Source organism: Periophthalmus magnuspinnatus, chromosome 8, assembly GCF_009829125.3.
Source record: "Periophthalmus magnuspinnatus isolate fPerMag1 chromosome 8, fPerMag1.2.pri, whole genome shotgun sequence".
NCBI classification, from domain to species: Eukaryota; Metazoa; Chordata; class Actinopteri; order Gobiiformes; family Gobiidae; genus Periophthalmus; species Periophthalmus magnuspinnatus.
This window is the reverse complement of record NC_047133.1, coordinates 2,979,777-3,004,249: the sequence shown is the minus strand read 5'-3', so window position 1 is coordinate 3,004,249 and position 24,473 is coordinate 2,979,777. Positions and strand designations below refer to the sequence as shown.

Sequence of the window (24,473 nt, the reverse complement as noted above, 5' to 3'; positions counted from 1 at the left end):
CACTGTACACTAGAAAAGTCAACATATCAATGAAAAGCTAAAGAGAAAAAGTGTGTTTTAAGAGCTGATTTAAAAGTACAAAGTGCCTGTCTAAGGTGCCAGGTGTCAAGGACCAGCCACAGAGAAGGCCCGGTCCCCTCCAAGTTTCCTCCTCGTTTTGGTGACCACTAAGAGAGAATGATCTGCAGACCTGAGTGAGCAGGAGCATAAGGTTGAAGCAGTTTGGACAGATATTGTGGAGCGAGGCCGTGGAGGCATTTAAAGTCAAACAAACGGATTTTAAAATCAATTCGATAAGAGACGGGGACATCAAAACAGGTGTAATGTGTTCCCGTTTTTTTGTACCAGTTAAAAGACGAGCAGCTGTGATAATAAAATAAATGCTTTTTATTTTAGTTGCATTTTTAGCTAAAGTCTTACGAGGTTCGTTTTTAAGTAAAATAACAATAACTAGCCGTAATGATGTATATCTGTGTTTTATTTGTTCTCCTGATTGTGTCTGTGGTCAGTTTGTTCAGTCCTGTCACCTCCACTGGCCCCTGTGTGTTTGACTGTGTCCGTCTGCTGTGGTCCATCCGTCTTCTCAAGGTCACGCTTTCTCTTCTTTACTCTCCTTCTCCAAAACACACAGGCTGCTAAAATCTCAACCTAATGCAGTAGTAGTTTTGAGTCTGAGTGAAGCAGCAGCTGTAATCTCGTACTAATTTGTAGCTGTCTGTATCGGTTTAAACATTACTTCCACAATTTTGTTGCAGGATTTTGTGTGTATGATTAACTAAACCTGCAGTTGGACTAAGCTAGATGAAGTTTAATGGCTTACTGTGGAAAATTCTAGGCAAAAAAATAATATATCCATGGAGACGAGCAGTTTGGGAGCCTAAAACTGAAAAGTTGCATAGCTCACTTTTAATTTTAAACTATGGACAGTTAAGAATACAGTGGTCCCTCGTTTATCGCGGGGGTCACGTTCTAAAAATAACCCGCAACAAACGAAATTCACAACGTATCAGCTTTATTTTTTACAATTATTCTCTGTTTTTGGCTGTAAAACCCCTCACCACACACTTTATACACTTTTCTCACACAGGCGTTAACATTTTCTCACATTTCTCTCTCGTTTAAACTCTTTCAAAGTTCAAACCTTCGTAGGCTACTTCAATATCATAGTTGTTCATAGTTAACAGACTGTAATTAAACTGGGACGTACCAATATTTATCGCGATATTGACACCAAGCTTCTCCATGTGACAAAAATGCACTGTTTTTTTGTTGTTTTATTTGTTAAGGATGGTAATTAAAGCTGATTTAATTCACGATTTTTCTTAATTTTGTCTTATTTTTGTCTAGTCAATGAAAGCATGTATTTTTTGTGTTTTATTATAACTGAAACAAGTCCAAAAGTACATAAAATATTGCAATTATATCAACATCGCAGTTTTTTAAATCCATATTGCTACATTTTCCAATATCCCGCAGCGCTACGGTTGATTGGCTGTTTGATTGGCGAGCGCTTTACCCCGTCCAAGGCCCGTATCCCTCACAAACACCGCAAAGGGACGCTTCTCTGTCAGAATGTAAAGGACTGGAGCAATTACAGGCGACCACAGTGCATTAGCTGGATCAGCAGGAACAGATTTATACGGAAATATACGGTCCTGTTTAACCCTCCGTGTTCCTTTGTGCTAATACCGTGTGCGCTCTTCTGAGGTCATTGTAAAAGTGAAACGAGGGGCACTGTTTTTTATGACAAAAGTAGGAACGGGAGAAGAGCAAGAAGGAGAGATGATTAAATTGAGTTACAAAGGAAGTGACTGACAACTAATGCCAACTGCGACCTCCTCCGGATTTATTATATTTAGCGAGAATTGTCGAAAGGCGCGAAACCTTTTAAAGTCAGAGAGAGAAAATTCAATGAAGGACGCAGCAGACAAGTGGAGAGATAGATCGAATGAAAAGAGTGGCGCAGGAGGCCATTTTGTTCGGAGGAAGCGTCAAGAGAGTGTTCAGTAAGTGCAGTGTCGTTCTACCTTTTGGAATTTGGTTTAAAAGGGACTAAACGCACCTAAACTCCGCCCACAATCACGTTTCGAATAGAGAAGCTGAACTGGGCGGTATCTGGAGGACTAAAGAAAAGAGCGAGGGGAAACGAGGGGGATCAGTTTGTAATCAGAAGCACTTGGCTGTAATCAGGGGCAGTCTTGTGTGATGTCACCAACTACTGGAAATTACAGCGTCCACCAAAAGCAGCACGCACTTAGATTTAGGTGTTTTTGACCGGAAACTGCAAATTTACCTGGTGTTTTGCGCAAGCTAGTAAACTGGGCTTAAAGGCAACGTGAAGAAACCCCCCAAAACATCTCGGTCTCCGGTGAAAACAACAGGTTTATTCAAACTCAAACCCAGCGTGTCTGACGGAACGAATGAAACGAAAAGAACAAATGAACAGAGGGAGAACATATAAGCTACCCCCTGATTAGTAAATGAGTGGCAGACGTTGGGAAAACAGGGAGGTAACAAAAGAAGGACCGGACCAGGCTGAGAAAACCAACTCAAGAACAGGTTTGCCAAAAAGTCACGCGTAGATAATGCTATTAAAACACCAATATGAATGGTGGATTTAGTCATTTAGTTTCACTTTAATGAACTGCACTGCGTTGTTTTTTGATGCAGAGAGCAAAGATCGGTCCAGGCAAGAACATAGACGGCAAAGCGGCCAACGCAGCGTCCCGGTTCGACTCCAACGGCAACCAGGACCGAGTGAAGCTGTCCGATTTCAACTTCCTGATGGTGCTGGGGAAGGGGAGCTTTGGCAAGGTAAGAATGGACTAACAGAGGAAGATCGTGTTATTGAATGCACATTAGATTAGCACTTCTAACTCACAGCAAGAAGGGTTGTATTTCCAAAACAGATGGGGCCTTTCTCTATGGAGTGTGTTGTAAAGATGGATTAGTCCTGAATACAGTTGCATATTTCACACACAAAGTTGCTGCCCTGGGGTAGACTCACTGAGAATGTGCCAGAGTCTACGCTATCGTCCCCTCTGACCACCGCCAAGCGCTCACACACCACATTCAACCACAACGAAGTGAAGTGTCTTGCCCAAGGACACAACTACAGTATCTACTTAGTCCGAGCTGAGATTAAACAGTGGGTAAATGCTTTTTTTATGGTGGAAATAAAGTTGTATAGTTGATATATTTTATAGATATCAGGTGCACACATGTATCTAGACCTATTTTACCAATGACTAAACTAAATTGTTAACAGTAGATGCAGCGATGGTTTGTTTATTGTTTCATATCAGAGGATTTCCCAGATATTGGTATCGGTCCAATATTGACAATTTTTTCTGCACTGCCTCAGTCCAGGTGTCATTCCAGTTCGTCATTCCCAGTGCATTAAATTTGTCTTTAATTTTTTAAAAAGCGTACAATTTGTTACCAAAATAGCAAAGCAAATAAAAAATCCATATCAGACACGCCCTAGTTTGTGGTAAAAATGTCTTAAATTGTCTTTCGTCGAACTCATATCTGCCCAAAGCCCATAGTTGAGAGTCTTGACTGATTCCCGCACACTGTCTCCCTCTTGATTCACTTTTATTTATACAACGAGGGACCAAAACGCACCTGTCGACGCCCCTGTCTCCCAGTCAGGTGCGCAGAAACCATTGTCCAGAGACAAAATGGAAACATACGATCAATTTCCTGCTTTATTAACACTGTTTTGGTTCTGACACTAATTCCAGTATGATCCTCTCACCCAGAAGCGAGAGTCAGCACAGAGCAAGGACTATCGGACAAACGCAGACGAACCGGTCAGGGGGGGGAGAAAAAACCCCCAAAAGGGACGACAAGCCGAGCGAGTGATGAAAAGACAGAGAGACAGAGACGTGACAGCGCAGCGCCAAGGTTGACATGAATGAATTTAGAGAGGTAAAAACGTCACTGTGAATGAACCGGTGTAGAAGCAGGAGGAGGAGGAGGAGGAGGAGGAGGAGGGGGACGGATCGGTTGAGTGACAAGAATGAAGGAAAAATGGATGTACAAGATGAAGGGAGAGGAGAGGAGGGAGAGCGCGGAAAATTGGGTAAATGCTAGCTTCAGAGCGGTGGGGATGGAACAAGAGAATGTGACAGAAAGCGACAGGGAGGCTGCATTGTATGTGTGTGTGTGGACGTACGTGAGCGCGTGTGCGAGCGCGTAAGACCCAGGTTGCCGGCTGCCTGTTTCCATGGTAACAGGCATTTAAAGCTTACACGGGTTTCGTCAATGCGAGAAGCCGAGGGTCAATCGTTACTGGAATATGCTACGCTCTGAGATTCCTTAAACGCGAGCACAGATAAGCACGAGAGCTCCTTCGGCAACACGGAGACTGTTAGCCGGATCTGATAAATATGGCGGAGGGTGAATGGGTTCGGAGATATACAGCGACTGCAGATATAGTCTCATGTAAAATGCACAAACACGGATGTCAATGTGGAAGCTGGTGGGTTTTGAGTGGGAGGATGTAGCGCTTCTGTCTTGGTCTATAGTATATGTGCATTATAATAGAGCTACACTATGACCCCTTTCCTGTACGGTTTGGTTCAAAACAGTCCCATACACATGTACACGTGAGTTTAGTTAGCTGTACTGAGATCAATTTTGGACTCATTTACTCACTAGGGTTGACAGAAAAGATGTTAAAGTTGATCAATCAAAATTCAGTCAATCAACATTAATTTCTTGGACCTAAATAACACAATACGATGTAATTTTGACAAAAAAAAATAGACATTTGTTCTCTTTTATGACCACAGGATTGGCTGTCGACCTCTGTAATCCCTCTCCAACATGATAATTATTGACGATTCGAAACAGAATTTTTATCTTGATTTAAAATTTTACTTTTTGCAAGAAGTATTTTGGGGAATTTGCGGTGGCTAGTCCTAATTTCGATTTAAAAAATGTAGGTAAAATGTTGTGTTTTCGTTGTACAGTGCAGGGAAACAGCTGCAGCATTGGGCTTATTATTGACCAGTCACATCCGACTCTCCTTCTCGTGTAAAGTAAGATGACACGGGTTGTTCTGTAAAGAAATTCAATCTATAGAACTGGGGGTGTATGGCATTTACGTGGCATTATGTTTCCTAACAGGCTGCAGGCATGGCTCGTACCAAAGCTGTTTTATTCACAGTTGAGTCAATCTATGATGTATCAGTGGCTTATGCTTTATGTTATAGCTGCAATATATGATTAAATAACAATTTGTCATTATAAACTGAAATATTTTGAGTAATTGTGAAGGATTTTGTTACAGGAGCATGCTACAGAGGACTACATAGACCATAATCCTTTGCTCTGTTTTATTCATCCATATTATTTCCAGATGATTTATTTTTTAAAGTTTGCATTTCCAGCTGTAACTCATGTAACAGTGTAACGCAAACACATAAGAGTGGAACACTGTGCTGGCACCGTGACACACAGCAGTGCTTTGGCGTGTGATCTCATGCGTGTTCTCTGGGTAAATCCACTCTGCAAGGTCAGCACGGAAAACACTGTGGCATCATTTACGACATATGACAGTTCTTATCCGCGGGACCGCTTTTCTGTCAAATGACCCCAACTACTGTCTCGGAATGAACCACTTTTTTTATAGCCGAGACACTACAGGCTACGGTTTAAAAATATTTTGTTATTTTGGTCAGTTTGTTCTCTCAACGTGAGGAAAATTATTGTAGAAATGATTCACTCTGCACCTTTATTATTTAGTTCAATCAACTTGCATCTATAGATTTATATGAGAGGGGGTAACTTCAGACATTTTTATAAAAATACATTTTTCTCCCATAGAGACCAAGATTTACTAAACTTTCACTCCAGAAAATTGGGAAAAATGTATTTTTGAGGCCAAGTTTCAGTAAAACTCAAATACTCAGATACTATTTAAGATGAAGCGAGACATTTAAACCTGGCTCTATCCATTTTTCAGATTTATATGACTCACATATGTGTAATTTTCACCATTTAAAAAAATCTTATCTCTACATTTAAGACGTTATCATTACTCAGCAGTGTCTCGCCCTAAAGAAGAGATATAATGTAAAGTATTTTTTCCTTACGGTTAACTGTAAGATTCTGTCTAATGTTCAGTCTACAAGCCCACGTCATCCATGCTCCACGTTATAATTCTCTAAATATACAAAACTGTACACAGCGACTTGACAAACCTGATGCGATTTGTAGTTTCATTAATGGGATGCAGCTGATTGTGTTGTGATCGAGGCTGAAGGGGTGGCGACTTAGCATGGAGAGCAAAGCGTAACAGAGTGTTAATACGTTGTTTTCATTGAATATTGCATTTTCAAAACAATAAACGGTAGGGCTAAGCGATATCCCCATATGGATCGATCTCGATTTTCAATTCAATCTTCCTCCATTTTATTTAAAACATGGACATCTCAACTTCAAGTACAGAGCTGAATGTCAGGGTTTTTATTTTTATTTTTTATTTTGTGTTGATAGGACCAGTAATTCCAGAGACACATTTAAAGTTTGGAATGAGTTTGTACAATATAATAATCCTAAAAGCACACATGTCACTGCTACTGACAGAAACGCGTGCATGAGCTAAATTACGTCTTAAGTTTCACTCAAAAACATTTACTTTTCATAACTTGGATTGTAATAAGAAGCAAAAGAGGAGAGAAACAGAGGAGAAAAGGTGAGCGGCTGGGGCTGGATTAAAGAGGAGAGCGAGCGAGGGCAGATGAGGGAAGGACGCGCTGGATTTTTAGTCAGATTGTGCAGATTTAAGTAAAACGTAAGTGAAAAAGACACGTGAGGAGACGTAAAGCGACGTGGCCCCGAGTCAGCGCTTTTACCCAAACAAAAGAGCGGTGTTTTCTCTTCAAGTACCATAAATCTGACAAGTAAAATGTTCTTGTCTTATCATCGAGATCGACCAAAGTTTAGATCGTCGTACAGCTCTAATAAAAAGTAACGCGCTGATCGAAATGTGTCGTATTTGCAGTTAAAACCTTTGTGATGGCTCCGGCTCAAAACGCAATCCCACAGAAGTAAAGTCAACCCTTTTTAACGTCACAAATCCACAACATTTATCCCTTTCATGAATCCACACGGCTGGACCCTCGTGACCTTGCAACCGCCTAAAATTTCCAAAAAACACGTCCTCTGCGCTTCTACCCCCTGAGCTTTTTTGTTGCCTTTTGTTGCTTTGGCCTCGTCCTTGTCAATATCAAGAGTCCAGATGGTGTCCTTCCCCAACTTTCTAACTTATGTATTTTTTTTTTTATAATAACAGCAACTTTCAAACACTTGATACGTTTGATAGTTGTAATGATTCTCGGAGCTCCTGGTCTGTATAAACTCGTGTGTTTTTGTCCATCTGTGCAGAGTCCCCGTGGAAAGCCTAAACCCGCTCACCTCTGTGATTATCATACCTGAATATTTATAAGACACAACCTCCTAACCGGGGAAGTTTTAGGTCTCACGGGGGAAAAAGTAGATCTATGGTCACTTTTAATGCTCTTTCTGCACCCGGGTAAACGTGATAATGAATCTACTGAGCACTGATTTACATAATTTATCAACTTAAAATTGTTGGATAATTATATATGATTGATTTTGGCTGCAAGAGTAATTATAATCAAATTGAAAATGCAATTTGAATGGACTGTAATTTCCTCCTCAAACAACAAAATATCTTCTTCTGCCGAAAAACTGCTCCCGCTGTAGTTTAGATCTGTACAAATGTCTCTTCTGAAATGTGATGATTAGTCTGTTTATATTTCAGTCTTTTCAGCCCGGATGTGTTTAAAATCTGAGTCCAAGTATTGAAACATAAATCGCGAAACGAAAAATCGCAATTAGACATTTTTAACAAATTGTCCGGACTTAGCGTGACCACGAGAAAGAGCAGCCAACTGTCCAAATGTGTTGCAAAATTGAAATAAAAATGTGTAACTGTATGTTTACACTGCTTAAATGTTATAAAAACGTATTCAACCAACGTTTTCCACTTCATTCAGCAGTGATATACTACATGTTTTACACAACATAGCCCACATTGCGTCCTGACTGTCTTTTCACCTTAGAAAATTTAATTAATCACTCATCAGCCGAGGAAGGCGCTGCGCACAATGACAAATTTACAAGTCTATTTATGCAAATGAACCAGTGTGGTAGAAAAGGCTTCTACATAAAATACAATTGGATGAAAGATTCTTTGTCGAGGTCCTAAACTCAATTAGCCCCTTGAGAACTACAAATGCGACGTGCGAGCTGTTTGATGAAAAGCACTGCTATTTTTCTCTGCCGTTCTCCTCGGGCGGCTGCTTTTAAGATAAAAACTAAAAGCGTGTTATCAATTGAAGCACCAGTCCGTTGTTTAGTCATGATAACTCAGTGAAATGTCTGCGTTTAAGAAGGCGATTTTACAGCGCAGTGCTACAATACAAATACATCAATGTTTGTTATTACATGTAAAAGTAATTACAGCACTGGAGAGCAGTCAAGTTAACTGCTCAATAAATAATAATGACTGTGCTGCTCCGTGGTTGTGCTTTTACTATGATCGGCCATGATTGTGTTATTGGGTTAGTTGTTTTTATCTAACCTTTAGCTGTGAATATTAGACGTTTGCACACGCAGGATCCACTGGTTTATGAGGAATAGAATCGCAGTCGTTGCCGTAGCATTTGCCCATTCAAATCAAATGATAAAATCTTTTGAATGAACATCATATCCCATTAATACTTTAAACATTGCCACATACAAGCCCAGAATCATGTTAACTAAATCTGGTTTACCTCGAGACAAACGGGGACTGGGTTTACCTGACTCCAGATCACACTGTACCAAAGATTGTCCTACATTGTTTTTCTTGAACTTCAGTTGAAATCTCCAATCCTGTTATGTTACATTCAAAATAAATCTGGATGAAAATGCATAAACTGTTTAAACAACCATATTCTTCCCTGTGGCAAAATCCTGCCATCTGCACTGGGAAGTCACCGGTCTCTACTGGAAGAGCTGGAACGACCATAAAACATGGACTGGATAATCTGCATGATGATGATAGTCTTCATATTCTATACATTTATGTATGTTTATGTTTTTAGAAATATCTGCAGATAAGGAATTTTGCCATTAACAAGCTTCAGTTTTCTGCAGAAGACTCAATGCCACACTCCGTGATCTCTGTAAAGGTTTTGAAGGTTTTATAGGAAAAGGACATAGGGACTGTGTTTATGGAAGAGGAATTGTATCAGAAATATATAAGAGAACAATATTACCGGACTCCAGCAGAATTCCGGTGTTCCAAGTGTCAAACAGATGCCAGCGCTCTTGTTTATAGTTTGTGGGAATGTCCATGTATTAGACCTTTCTGGTTGGCAGTTGTACGTTTTCTTAATGACTCGTAGGAAAAACTTTGCCACTCTGTCTTAGATTATGTTCACTGTGTGAGGAAAGATCTGAAATATCACGTGGAAACTGTCAGTCGGTGTTGTTGGGGTTTCAGTAGTGCCCAGGGTTATTCTTACAGACGGGAAAACCCAAACAGCTCCTGAGATTAATGAATGAGCAAATAAGATGATGTAAAAGGCTTCATGTGAGTGTATGATGGACAGGTTTAAAAACAGGGATAGTACTACAGTCGGTTTGGGATACATTTTGATCCTACAGTACTATAAATACTAAGCAGCAGGATGAGACATGATTCCAACATTGTTTTATGTGATTTTAATCTATTTTGTTTGTTTTATTATTACTTTTCCCCCCAGTTTTCATATACGCTGAGCACAGTGATTATGTGATTTTGTCATGTACCAAGGAAAACTTTAATAAAAACTTGAATTATGTAAAAATATGTATTGCCAAGAACTACAAAAGCTGGCATATTTAGCATTTTGTTGGGTAATTCTATTGCTACATTGCCATTTTCAAATTTACTGAATGTTGACTTGGGTTTTCATTTCTTTTTTTTTTTTTCTGGGTTTAGTTGGATCGACAGGGAAAATTCTACGCAAAATACAGGGACAATTTATGCACATGTAGAGCATTTTTCAGGTAGTTTAGGCATTAAAAAAGTAAATGTGTTGTCATTTATTTGTATTACTCGAATCATAACTGTTGTTGTGTAATTCTGGCTGATGGTTTGGTCCGTGTTAGCATTATGGCTGCAAGTTAACGAAACTGGAATTACCTGCTGCCCATGTCCAACCAGGAAGTACAATTCTCAACTTCACCTCATAAAAAAAACAAAAAAATAGACATAATTCAGCAATCTTTTTTTGTAAAATATCAACTAACCTGTCATATGTCTGTGTAATCCCTCAGTTGTCCCGGTCTGATCCATAATAAAAGTCAAAACTGGACAAAATGTTGTAGGAGTGAAGACGTTTGGCCGCTTCTTTAGATCTGGAACTGAAGAAGCGGCTTGGATGCAGTTGACAGATGTTGCTTTCTCCTAACCTGTCACAAACACTTTAACACGCTAACATCAGACAGCACACAGACAGGATATTAGCATGTGAACCTGTGCAATGCATGACCCACATTCTGTTTTGCTATTCAATACGGTCAGGGTCAGGCTAACGCAGGAGAGAGGCCGAAAACAAGAACGATGAGAATCAGAGAGGGACCAGAATACATTGACTACATCAGAGAGGAGAGTGAGACGGAGCACAGCTGGAGACTAACCTTGGATAAAAGACACAATACCCCGTCCATATTTTTAGACGTGATTCAGCAGATTTGACTGAATGGCTTGACTGCTGCCAATCTCTTCCTCTGTCGCCCCTGCTGTCCTCCTGCTACCCCTGCCCTTGGCTTACACAGTCTTTTTTTTTTTTTTTTTCCGGCTTTTTATAATCCCATTCTCGTCAGCCATCCACCTTACCTTATCTGCACCAGGCCACATACCACGTCCCCCAAAAGATTCCAAAAAGTCGAGGGAAATAATCCTTTTCAGAACTTTTTTTGGTCTATAAATTGTGTTTTAACATGGGTCCGATACAGAGTTTTATGATTGTGAGAAGAAATATCACAATTTAATGATTATTTTTGATTATTGCCAATTTTACTGTCTTTACCGTTGTCTAAAACATTATCATTCCTCTCGTTTAGTGACCAGGTTTATGAAATCAAACTTTCTGAATGCTGAAATTGTTGTGTTTTTTTGTTTTGTTTTTGTTGATTGATCAGCCAAATAATCTTGACATCCCTTATACCAATATTTTTCCGTGCTGTTGTGGTCAGTTACTGATAATTTATTATTATTATTATTATTATTATTATTATTATTTATTATTTTTTTGTTTTTGTTTTTTTTATTATATTTTATTTATTTATTTACTTATTTTTATTATTTTTATTTATTTATTTATTTACTTCTTCTTTTTATTATTATTATTATTATTTTTTATTTTTTTTTATAGGATTTATCTGGATTATTATTTTTTGTTACATTTTTTGACAGTTGTGTACATTTACAGCCACCTCTTTAGTGTCATTTCTCATTTGTTTCTATTTTAACTCAATCCTGTAAAAAAAATAAATATCTGGAGCACTGAGGACAAATTGGGAAAGAAACACAGCTTAGAAAAAAAAAAATCTTAACCTATATATTGAGAAAAATCCTCTATACCAGCCCATACCAATATTGACACGATATATTACCCATCCGTCTGTGTATGTTGTGCTGTTTTGCAGGTGATGCTGGCTGAGCGCAAGGGCACGGAGGAACTATTCGCCATAAAGATCCTGAAGAAGGACGTAGTGATCCAGGACGACGATGTGGAGTGCACCATGGTGGAGAAGAGGGTCCTGGCTCTGTCTGGGAAACCTCCTTTCCTCACACAGCTGCACTCCACCTTTCAGACCATGGTACGCACAGAGGCTGCTCTTTGGGCAGATGAATTCTTTGAAAGTGTGGACTATTGTAAACTGTATATGGTTAAACTTATAACCATGAATTTCAACAGTTTTTATTATTTTTGCTGCGACTGTCGTGAATTTACTGTATATTTGCTTCACTATCTACAAGCTACACTAAACTTTACAAAGATAATTTTTCTGTTTGATAGATTCTTACTTTGCTGCTAAAAACTGTGCTAATACATTTTAAAATTCACATTGTAATATTAGATGGGCTATATTCCTGCCACGGACAAAATAAAAATTTTAACAGTAGATATGGAAACCATTGTGAAGCATGAAAGGAAATAGACATAGACCAAAACACTTGTGCTCACACTCGTGAAACAGCAGAGCTAACCACAGGCTAATGCGTCTTTTGACCAGAAAATTCTACAAGTATCTGTAAATTAAGCAAACTGAAAACTTCTCAGCATATTAAATAAGCTGTCAGAGTAAATGTGAGTTCAAAGTGTGAAATAGTACAAAAGTGGCTGTTGTTGGTTAGTCCTGACGTCAGCGCACTATAAATAGCTCAGTATTTGGTGGCACTGGGTGTGTGGAGCTGAGGGCAGCTCTGCTGGTGAACACTGCTCCTACAGCCCTCAGCTGGAGCACAGCGCTTTGATTCACGCTCGTCTTGTGACGTATAATCCATATTACACTCAAGATGAGTCAACAGCAGTAAATATAGCTCAGTGCACCCATTTTTACCAACGCATTTACATCCTCTGCACTTTATTTCAGAACATAGTATCATAGAGATCAGCATAATTTAGAAGCTTTAGCTCAAACTCGACTTGTTAATCCAAAGCAGCAGTGTTGTGGAATCAAAAGAACTTGTGTATGTGGGATTTTCAGAGCCATACGTAGAAGGAAATCTCACAACAGTTTCTGCGGTGGAGGCCCGAATCTATATTTCCCTCTCATAACCCAGTGTGCGGCACGACTGTTCTTGAGACTTATCAGGCAGTGCAGGCCGCTCCGCACATACTCTGCAGACAGCTTACAGTCCCAGCGCACAACACAAACACCAAAGCCCTCCACTCCTCTCCTCATACTGTACCTTATTGGCAATTTCTGTAGATAATGGAGAGGAATTGCCAGTTTAAATTGGTGTTGCTGTTAAGGTGAGTTGCAGGCTGATTGGGCGCTCAGTCACGTCCCCACCGCTCCTCTGTTTTTCTCTCGATTTTTTTTCCCTTCATTTTGATCCACTCCTCCTCTCCCTCCTCTAATGCAGCCTCATTCCCTCCATCCGTCTTCATCTACCTGCAGCGGTCATTTGTTTTCCCGCTCCTCTGACCTCTCACTCCGTTACGGCGCGGCCTATCGCGCGTTGTCGTCCTGTCTGACCCGTGCTCTGCTCTGCGTCCCCAGGATCGCCTGTATTTTGTCATGGAGTACATCAACGGAGGAGATCTCATGTATCAGATTCAGCAGGTCGGCAAGTTCAAAGAGCCGCATGCAGTGTGAGTACAAGCGACAGAAAACACACATACACCAGGAGAGAGTGAGACGGAGAACGCACGGGGAGGTTTGGTGAAGCCACAAATACGATTCTTGTCCAACTTCACAATGTGGAAACGATATATCTGCACAGAGTATATAGAAATTACAAAATATGTGTGTTTTCTATTTCACTAATTCTATAATATATAACATAAAACAGAATTGCTGGGTTTCAGGTGACACATTCTACTGGCCAATAATATTTAACCCTATAGCGTCGGATGCTCTCGTCGCCGATAAGACTCTCGGTTGTGGACTTTCCATTACCGTAACTCCGCAACCAACTGTGCTCTCGTGTAAATTCAAACAGCGTCTCAAAGCAGAGGCACGGGGCTCTTTAAATATGTTACTGTCATTACGTAATCTGCCTCTGTTGTCCCTCGAAGACGACCAATAAGAGCGCAGGTGCCACGGGGATTTTCCCAGTCATTTATGCAACGCGTGAAAGAAAAAATAAGGATGGATATGTAAAATAGAAGTAGTTGCGTGATACTGATACTTCCTTTGACATGATTTTTATGGCTAAAAAAAGAATTAAAGATATACAAGATGTACTGGTCTATAGTGTGCTCAATCCTTAACGGGTTAATACAGATGGGGAGAAGCGAACATTCTTATTGTTAAAATGCATCTTTTTGTTGTAACTCTGAGTTCTGGGATCTGGTCACTAAAAGAAATGAACTTTTGTGAGTTTACCTTTTGGATATTTCAAGGCAAATACAATGTAATTAATAAGGAAATCTGGGAGTATGACATTATCACATTCAAGAATCGGAGAACCAGCAAGATTTTATGGCTTTACCTGCTCGTCACTGTCCGATCTCGTCATAATTTGGAAGCTAAGCAGGGTTGGGCCTGGTTAGCGCTTGGATGAGAAAACCACTGGGAATATCAGGAGGCTCTGGTGGAAACTGTTGTTCTTCATCCGCATCGCCTAGTATGAATGTTATGTGTGTGTGTGTGATTGGTGGCGCAGATTGTCAGTCTTGCTACGTCTGTTTACATTTTTAACGCTAATTTTACAGTCATGTGATGCTTGAACACATTCACGGGAACATTTTAGCGCATTTTGTTTAGATTATAGTTGTCCCTCGCTATATCGCAGTTCACCTTTCACAGATTTAATTTTTTTGTGTGTGTGTGACAAAGACGCCTACGAAGGTTTGCACTTTGAGAGAGTTTAAACGAGAGAGAAATGTGAGAAAATGTTGACGCCTGTGTGAGAAAAGTGTATAAAGTGTGTGGTGAGGGGTTTTACAGACAAAAACATAAAATAATTGTAAAAAATAAAGCTGATACTTCGCGGATTTCACCTATTGCGGGTTATTTTTAGTCTACACCAATATTATCAATGTACCGTAAATTTCGGACTATAAGCCGCTACTTTTTTCCCCACACTTTAAATTAGCCGCACTGTTGTATAAGCCGCAGGATTCAAAGATTTTTATTGGCTAACGACCACTGGGGGACGCTCTAACAGTAAATGCAAAAGTGAGACATGGGGAAAGATTATGAACTCATGCTTTTCAGACACAGTTTAAAAAAAAAAAGGTGCAGCTTATACATGTACAAAATTGATTTTCTTTTCAAATTTAGCTGGTGCGGCTTATATTCAGGTGCGCTCTATAGTCCCAAATTTACGGTAATAAAGTAGAGCTTCGTTTTTGACAGTATCATCCACCCGTATTAGAACATTACTATAACATTTAGCGTCAAACGTGTCTCATATGCTCCAACTTTCTTATAGATTTGATAAGATTTGACTTCCCAGGCTGTACAACACCGCTCCTGTCCCCAAATCTCCACTCGCTCATACACAGCAGCTGCTCGGTGTTTTGTATTATTGCGAATAAGCCGTCAGCCCTGGCCGCGGTGAGGGATGTGATGGGTGCTGCTGGGCCATAGCTCGGGGCACAAATCTGTTGTTTCCCCCGGTGAACCTTGCCGCTGTAAAGTACTTGAAAGTAATGCGAGCTGTGACTTTCCGGCGCGCAGCGGAATCCCTCACCGAAAGTGCAGAGAATAATTAGGGTGGCTGGTGAGATCACTGTTGTCAAGGCGATGGGGGGAGGGAGGCGAGCTGACGCGTTTGACAAGCGGGCTGTCTGCGTTTGTGGGGATAGAGCTTTGTAGCCCGTGGCAGGTTCTTTAGACAGCTGAAGGCCAAGTCCAACCAGCGAGGAACTCTTTTATCTCAGTACATCAGCTTGTTCTGCTCTGTTTAATTAATTTTTTTCAACACTAGAGAATACCGTGCAGAGAATAGCAATGCCTTTGTGCTGGTTGACTTCTTCTTTTCTCTTTATTTTATTTTATAGCACTTAAATTTGGGTTACACTTATTAAACTGTAACTAGCTGCTCATTTGCATACGTGTAAGTGGGTAATTCTGTGTAATTATTGTTTATTTGGCCCTTATTAAAGTGGTTTTACCCAAAATTCGCTTGCTTCAGTACAGATATAATTGTAAAAGCAGCTCTTTAGGGTAAAATTAAACTACTGCTCACTGTTTGCATCTTATTATAAAGCGGTTTACTGTCCGAGAATCAGGAAGTGCGCTGTTAAAAGGTTCGGAATTTATTTGGTAACGAGGAATAACTTTGTACCGCTGCAAACTGTTTAAAAGGAAGTAAAAATCAGGCGCTGGTCCTTGAACGTCTCATTCCGCGACTCAGACATTTACAAACATTTTATCCGCGCGGGTCGACAGGGGTGAGTACCTTCAACAACCTCGCTCCTCGCGCATGAAAAACGCTTCACAAATTGCTCACCTTGCCTAAAATAGCAGCTCGTAACACGTTGTTTGTTTACGGGCACATAATTACGCCGCAGCGGTCAGCGTGTCCAGGCCGAGTGGTGCTGTTGATCTTATCAGCTGCTCTCCGGCCGGGCGGAGACAGCGCTGACCTTTCCCCAGTCACAGACCCTCAGTCCGACCCGTGCGCACAAGCGATGCTCTGTTTTCCTCTTGTCCTTTAACTGCACACGGCTCTAATTAACGCACTCTCTGCTCTGTGTGGACGTGCAGGTTCTACGCTGCGGAGATCGCCATTGGTCTGTTCTTCCTGCACACAAAGGGCATCATCTACAGGTGAGTTTGTGCCGGAGGATTTCAGGGAATTATTCTGAATGTGAAGAATTAAAGGTAAACAATGTAACTTTTCTAGGGAAGGATCTGTCACCTGCTTGTCTCCATGGAGATGTTATTGCTTTTTTCTGAATAGTTAGTCAAATATGTCGTGCATTTTTACTGTTCACACCTGATCTGTGCTCGATGGAGTCACCTGCTTGTTGCTATGGAGATACAGTGGTTGTGTTTAATACCTGTAACATTCCAAAGAAAGATTTCCATTGAAAACAAATCAGGCAGTGGAATGTTACAGCTGAAAAGTTACATGGTGCTTCTTTAAGTAACTTAAATGTCATTGACAGTGTTTAGGGTCTTTTAGTAACATTTTCATTGGTCCAAACGTTGGGGATTTACACATATTTTCAAATGACAAATTATCAGTGTGGCTGTTGTCAACATGACACTAACAGAGAGATGCTTCACAGAACAGACAAAGTCGGCGCTAAAATGACCTGAACTTTGAAAACAGACAGGAGCACTTCCGGGTAGTGGTGTAGTATTTGTTATGGTCGTGTCTCAGACTCAAACACATTTGGACTCGGTCTCGAGGGCAGTTTGAGTCGGTCTTATCATGGGCTCGAGGTCTGACACTCAACGAGTGCGATTTCATTACAGTCGCTGCTGTCGGCACAAACTTGCAGCAGGACTGCACAGGGCGTCTCACTGCAGCCTGGGTGCTTGTTTGAAGCTGTGCGACACATCACTGCACACGCCCCCAGCGCAGGGGCATGTCCACGTTAAACATGGATGTTTAAACCGTCCTACCTGCCTTTTCGCTCTCTCTCCTCTCTGAGTATAGTGCACATAGGCTCCTCCTCATTACACACCGACTGACCAAATTCAGAACAAAAACGTCTCCAAACCTACACTCCAGTGTCTGCACAGAGCACTGCCACATGTGAGCTGAAGTTTGCCTAGTAAAAATGCACAAATAGTCCATAGTATTTGTCACGATGTGTGTTTGGTGTAGCAAATGTGCAGATGCTGGAAAATATCACTGCAGATCCAGCAAGATGATGTAACTGTAGTTATGAACGTGACAAGTGTAGTAAAACATGCTTTAAATCCTACTCTTTTGAAACAGTAAAGTGCATGTAGAAGTGTGTTTGAAACAGGGCGTCTCAATCTGTGGTGAGGGTCCCAAAAAAGGGGTGCAGAGTGGTTCAGACGAAGATGACGTTTACGAGGGAGTTGAACTAAACACATAATCCCAGAATCGGCATGAACAGACGTAAACTCTGCTCAAACTCTCGCAGAGACTTGAAGCTGGACAATGTGATGCTGGATTGCGAGGGCCACATTAAAATCGCAGACTTCGGGATGTGTAAAGAAAACATGGCCGATGGAGTCACCACCAAAACCTTCTGCGGGACACCGGACTACATCGCCCCAGAGGTGAGTGCACGAGGGTGTACTTCACTCCAGAGAAATAGTTTGAACTCATATACTTTTCTTATGTTTAGATCATCGCCTATCAGCCCTACGGTAAATCTGTGGACTGGTGGGCCTTTGGAGTGCTGCTGTACGAGATGCTGGCAGGGCAGGTTGGTTTCAGGAAAGAAAAAGCAAATTACGTTTTATTCATTTTTTTCTGGATGCCAGTTTTCTACTATACTGTTCCTAAAGTGCAAGTAAAAAGTAAGATGCCGTTTTCTGAGTACACTACACGCTCACTACTATCCACAACTCTGGATATCTGTTCATGCACAACCCTTTTTTTTTTTCCCCAAACACATTTTTCTTTTTTTTCTGTGCTCAGCCTCCATTTGACGGTGAGGATGAGGACGAGTTGTTCCAGTCCATCATGGAGCATCACGTGTCCTATCCCAAATCTATGTCCAAGGAAGCTGTGGCCATCTGTAAAGGGGTAAGTGCTCTCTCTTTTTCCATCGCTCCTTTCTCTCGTATTCTCCCTCGCTTTATGTCTATCTCTCTGTCTTTCTCGCTGTGCTTCCAAACCCCCCTCCCTCTCTCTTCTTCCATCTCTCTCTGTCATTCTCTGTCTCTCTCTCTCTCTCTACTTCCAAACCCCCCTGCCTCTCTCTTCTTCCATCCCTCCTGTCTGTCGCTCTGTCTCTCTATCTCTGTCTCTCTCTTTCTTTCTCTCTGTCATTCTCTTTCCCTCTCAACTTCCACGCCCCCTCCCTCTCTCTTCTTTCCTCCCTTTCTCTCGTTCTCACTCTCTTACACTCTTCCACTCCCCCCTCCTTCTTTCCTCCCTCTCTCTTGCTCTCTCTTTTCTCTCTGTCTCTCTCTCCTTCCACACCCCTTCCCCTCCCTCTTTTCTCTCTTTCTCTCGTTCTCTCATTCTTTCTCTCTCTCTCTCTCCTTCTACATCCCCTCCCTCTTTCCTCCCTCTCTTTCTCTCTCTGTTCCACTCCCCTCTCTCCCTCCCTCTCCCATCCCTCCCTCTCCCTCGTTCTCTCATTCTTCTGTCTCTCTCTCTCTCCTTCTACACCCACTCCCTCTTTCCTCCCTCTTTCTCTCTCTGTCCTTCCACTCCCCTCTCTCCCTCATTCTCTCATTCTTCTGTCTCTCGTTCCTTCCGTGCCCCCCTCCCTCTCTCCTCTCCTCTCCCCCCTCCCTCGTTCTCTCATTCTTCTGTCTCTCTCTCTCTCCTTCTACACCCACTCCCTCTTTCCTCCCTCTCTTTCTCTCTCTGTCCTTCCACTCCCCTCTCTCCCATCCCTCCCTCTCCCTTGTTCTCTCATTCTTCTGTCTCTCTCTCCTTCTACACCCACTCCCTCTTTCCTCCCTCTCTTTCTCTCTCTGTCCTTCCACTCCCCTCTCCCTCTCCCTCGTTCTCTCATTCTTCTGTCTCTCGTTCCTTCCGTGCCCCTCTCCTCTCTCCTTCCCCTCCCTCGTTCTCTCATTCTTCTGTCTCTCTCTCCTTCCGTGCCCCTCTCCCTCTCTCCTCTCCCCCCTCCCTCATTCTCTCGTTCTTCTGTCTCTCTCTCTCCTTCTACACCCACTCCCTCTTTCTCTCTGTCCTTCCACTCCCCTCTCTCCCTTGTTCTTTCATTCTTCTGTCTCTCGTTCCTCCCCCCCCTCCCTCATCCTCTCGTTCCCTCGTTCATATATATCCATTGACGAGTGCATATTAAACTGTTCAGATTGAGCTGAGGAGGCAGGATTCTCATGCATAATTAAATCCATTGTGAGGGAACATTTATTTGGAGTGAAACAACATTGTTCACTGTGGCGATTGGCTCCGTTCCATCCGCCGCTCGTCACTTTCACGGTGAATGAGAAAGTAAGTCGTCTGATGAACATGCAGGATATAGTTTAGAGCCCGAGTATCTTCCCCGTGTGTCACAAGTCTATTTTATGAAACGAGAAAACATTTTTAACATCGTCACATGTGGATCATTATTCACTGTTTATTCTAAACCGCAGTATCGATGTAAACAACACGACAACACGAAAAAGAAAAGAGTTAATGATGATAGAGAACCAATTTTGGAAAAAGATTTATGATTACTAGAGTTGGGCAGCAATTCAAATTTAGCAGCTTAAATTGTGCCCAAAAGTAAAAAAATAAATAAAAATTTTACCATTTAGGCCTAAATATTTTTTTCTCTCTTCTTCCATCCCTCCTCTCTCTCTCTGTCTATCTCTCTCTCTACTGACCACACCTCCCTCTCTTTTTCCTCTCTCTCTCTCTGTCTGTCTCTCTGGCTCTTTCTCTCTCCTACCACACCCGCCTCTCTCTCTCTCTGTCTCTTTGGCTCTTTCTCTCTGTCTCTCTCCTTCCATGACCCCCTCCCTCTCTGTCACTCTGGCTCTCTCTCTCTCTCTCTCCTTCCACACCCACCTCCCTCTCTCTTCTTACCTCCCTCTCTCTGTTTTTCTCTCTCCTTCCATGCCCACTCTCTCTCTTCTTCCATCTCCCTCTCTCTGTCTCTCTCTCTCCTTCCACACCTCCCTTCTGCTCTCTTCTTTCCTCCCTCTCTCTCTCTCTTTCCTCTCACACCCCCTCCCTCTTTCCCCCCTTCTCTCGTTCTTTCATTCTTCTGTCTCTCTCTCTCTCCTTCTCTCTTTAAATTGTATGATGGTCCTAAAAAAACAACAACAATATTTTACCATTTAGGCCTAAATATTTTTTTCTCTCTTCTTCCATCCCTCCTCTCTCTCTCTGTCTATCTCTCTCTCTACTGACCACGTCTCCCTCTCCCTTTCTTTTTCCTCCCTCTGTCTCTCTGGCTCTTTCTCTCTGTCTCTCTCCTTCCACACCCACCTCCCTCTCTTTTCTTACCTCCCTCTCTCTCTGTTTCTCTCTCTCCTTCCATGCCCCCTCCCTCTCTTCTTTCATCCCTCTCTCTCTTTCCTCTCACACCCCCCTCCCTCTTTCCTCCCTCTCTCTCACTCTCTTTCCTCCCACACCCCCTCCCTCTTTCCTACCTCTCCCTCTCTCTCTCTTTCCTCCCACACTTAAAAATTAAGTCCAAATATTATCAAAAGGCTCAAAAGCATCAGGCTATTTCATATTTTTCTACATTTAAATATAGAAGTGGAATGTTATTTTACCTTTTGAAGCTGAAAGTTGTTTTTTTTTTTTATATATGTATCAAAAAGACTCTAATCCTGTGACTGTCCTGTGTACTCTGCTGAGTCCTGGTTTAGTCCTGGTTTAGTCCTGGTTTAGTCCTGGTTTAGTCCTGATTCAGATCTAATAATCTTCTTATTTAGTTCTGGTTTAGTCCTGGTTTAGTCCTGGTTTAGTCCTGGTTTAGTCCTGGTTTAGTCCTGGTTTAGTCCTGGTTTAGTCCTGGTTCAGTCCTGGTTCAGTCCTGGTTCAGTCCTGGTTCAGTCCTGGTTCAGTCCTGATTCAGTCCTGATTCAGTCCTGATTCAGTCCTGGTTCAGTCCTGGTTCAGTCCTGGTTCAGTCCTGGTTCAGTCCTGATTCAGTCCTGGTTTAGTCCTGGTTTAGTCCTGGTTTAGTCCTGGTTCAGATCTAATAATCTTCTTATTCAGTCCTGGTTTAGTCCTGGTTTAGTCCTGGTTTAGTCCTGGTTTAGTCCTGGTTTAGTCCTGGTTTAGTCCTGGTTCAGTCCTGGTTCAGTCCTGGTTCAGTTCTGGTGCAGTATTTCACACTGGATGGTCACTGATTATTAAAAACGTGGGATCTCAGTGTCTCTGTTTTAACACGTGTGAGAGTTTTATTGAATTTGCACAATTTTGAGGAAAATCGCAAAAAATTAAGCAGTAAAACATTAATGTGTAAGAGCGTACAGAGAGGCTCTTCATCACGGGGAACAAAGTGACATCCTGTCCGTCGAACTTTTATCGTTTACGCGTAAAAAATGTAAGAAAAAAAAAGATTATTGTTATTATTCCTTCGTAAATCGCACCTGAGAGAAAGAAAAACTGCTCAAAAACTCTTGAAAATCAGCACAAAATTAGAGATCGACTCAACTTTAAGTTACGTAACGTCGCCAAGAATCTACGTTGCAGGATGGCTCAGTGGCGCCCCCTGGAAAACTAAAATGCATTATGAGACTACACACAGTTACAGGGGAAAAAAGAGCGAAAAATGCGACTTCCTAGTTAATCATGTTGGACTTGTCTCTGTCGCAGTCGATGAACAACAGGACTCTCTCTCCATGTGTGTGTGTGTGTGTGGGGGTGTGTGTGTGTGTGTGTGGACAGGACTCTCTCCCCCTCTCTCCATGTGTGTGTGTGTGTGTGTGTGGACAGGACTCTCTCCCTCATGTCCAGTGCAGAGACAGAGGCCCCGCCCCCTCTGTGTGTGTGTGTGTGTGTGTGGGGGGGGGGGGTGCGCCGAAGAGAGAGGGAGGCAGAGATAAAGAAGGAGAGAGAGAAGGAGAAAGAGTGGGAGACGGAGGGAGAGCGAGGGAGACAGAGAAAAGAGAGAGGGGGGGAGTTAGAGAGAGGGAAAGAGAGAAAGAGAGAGGGAGGGGGGAGGGAGAGTGAGAGTGGGAGGGAGAGTGGTGAAGAAAGAGAGTAGAGAGAGAGGGAGGGAGGGAGAGTGAAGGAGAGAGAGTGGCAGAGAAAGAGAGAGAAGTGGAGAGTGGGAGAGAGAGTGGTGGAGAAAGAGAGAGAGAAGTAGAGAGAGGGAGAGTGGGAGAGAGAGAGGGAGGGAGAGTGGCAGAGAAAGAGAGAGAGAAATAGAGAGAGGGAGGGAGGGAGAGTGGGAGAGAGAGAGGGACAGAGAGTGGCGGAGAAAGAGAGCAGTAGAGAGGGAGAGAGAGTGGCGCAGAAAGAGAGAGAGAAATAGAGAGTGACAGAGAGAGAGAGGGAGGAAGAGAGTTAGACAGAGAGGGAGAAGTAGAGAGATGGAGAGAGAGAGACGACCCCAGCGTCTCACAGACCGATGCTCTTTGAACTCGTGTTTCACCTGATAAACCTGACCTGCTTTAACACTCGACCAGATAATTAATCACGATAAATATAACACCATAAAAAACATGAATGTGCCCGGGCCTAATCGTTGCATAATCTGGACTAGACCAGGACTAAATCAGGACTAGAACAGGATCAAACCAAGTCTAGAGCAGGACTAAACACGGCTCGAACCAGGAAGAAGTCAGAGCAGCTTTAAAACATACCCGTAAAGCTGCACTATCGTTAATACTTTGCTTGGAACATTGCACAGTATGGCATTAAACATGTGTATCTAGCATATCTTTGACTCTAGATGGTTTTATTGTGCAAAAATAACCTGTAATCTGACTTAATGTTGTCACAAACCTGCAGAAATGTCATATAGTTCACCTTTAAAGTACAGATTATGTCAAAAATTATAATTACACCAAGCAGAACGTATTTGTTTTTTGTTTTTTTAAAGAAATTCCAGCCAATACATATCGCTAAATCCCATGATATAGAACTGTCCACTAGCATCATTTGACATATACTTTCCTTAATTTGGGCTGTATAATACTGAATTTAAAGGCAGCCGTGCACAAACTGAGGACAAATAGTGTAGGTTAGGCGTTAGCGAGTAGTAGAGTTATGTATTAGTGATGATTACTGGCTTGTACTTCTACAACAGTGAATCTTCAGCGGAGCATGAACACATCCACCCCGCTCACATCCACCCCGCTCACATCCACCCCGCTCACATCCACCCCGCTCACATCCACCCCCACATCTCTGGGCTCCCTGCTGGCACCGTCTTGGTTAACCTAACTGTGACATATAGAGAGTGCATAAAGCCCTCTTACACACTGTGTAAGAGGGCTCACAATGAGTGCACGCTATAATCATGCCACAAATACATGGGAAATAAAATGTAATTATCGTATTAACACATTATGCTCTCATCGGCTTTTCCGTAAATCTCGCCCCAAGTGGGTAAAATCTTCCGCAGTAGGAATAAGCAGTAACTATGAAGTGTCTAGTCTGTATCAAGCAGCACGTACTAAAATAATGCGACTCATTTTTTTACGTGTTTTAATGTTATTTTGAATGATTTTTTTCAGTAGGATTTTCATTTAGGGTTGGACGATATTTTTTGGTTATTTTCTAGTGGCGACAATAGATTATTTAAATGTTTGTAGTTCGTATGAAACGTGCTTAAACATGTCTATAAATGCGTTTAATCAAGTGCTTTTCGCAGTTTTTCTATTACACTTGTCCCTCGCTATAATGTGTTTCAACTCTCGCTGTTTTGTGGATTTTTGTGTGTGCAATTTTACAAGTTTTTATGATCGCGCGTTGTGTTCTTTGTCCCGATTGGCTAAGTCTCCTCCCAATTTACATAAACGTTGGATCGCGGTGTGACTCTGAAGTGCTGTGCGTTTGCGATTTGTTTTCTCCCCGACAAAACCCACAATGTCGATGAAACGTTCTGCACCGACAAAGACGCCTACGAAGGTTTGAACTTTGAGAGAGTTTAAACGAGAGAAATGTGAGAAAATGTTAACGCCTGTGTGAGAAAAGTGTA

General features: G+C 42.0%; 1 protein-coding gene across 1 annotated transcript in view; it reads left to right on the top strand.

The window, feature by feature from the left end:
• Nucleotides 1-24,473, top strand: part of prkcbb (protein kinase C, beta b) — a 121,319-nt gene that overhangs the window by 74,403 nt on the left and 22,443 nt on the right. The window contains exons 9-15 of the mRNA XM_033971099.2: nucleotides 2,671-2,814; nucleotides 11,719-11,892; nucleotides 13,303-13,394; nucleotides 16,462-16,524; nucleotides 17,820-17,958; nucleotides 18,027-18,107; nucleotides 18,323-18,430. Of these exons, the coding sequence (XP_033826990.1) occupies nucleotides 2,671-2,814; nucleotides 11,719-11,892; nucleotides 13,303-13,394; nucleotides 16,462-16,524; nucleotides 17,820-17,958; nucleotides 18,027-18,107; nucleotides 18,323-18,430 (801 nt within the window). The remainder of the gene's footprint in view (nucleotides 1-2,670; nucleotides 2,815-11,718; nucleotides 11,893-13,302; nucleotides 13,395-16,461; nucleotides 16,525-17,819; nucleotides 17,959-18,026; nucleotides 18,108-18,322; nucleotides 18,431-24,473) is intronic.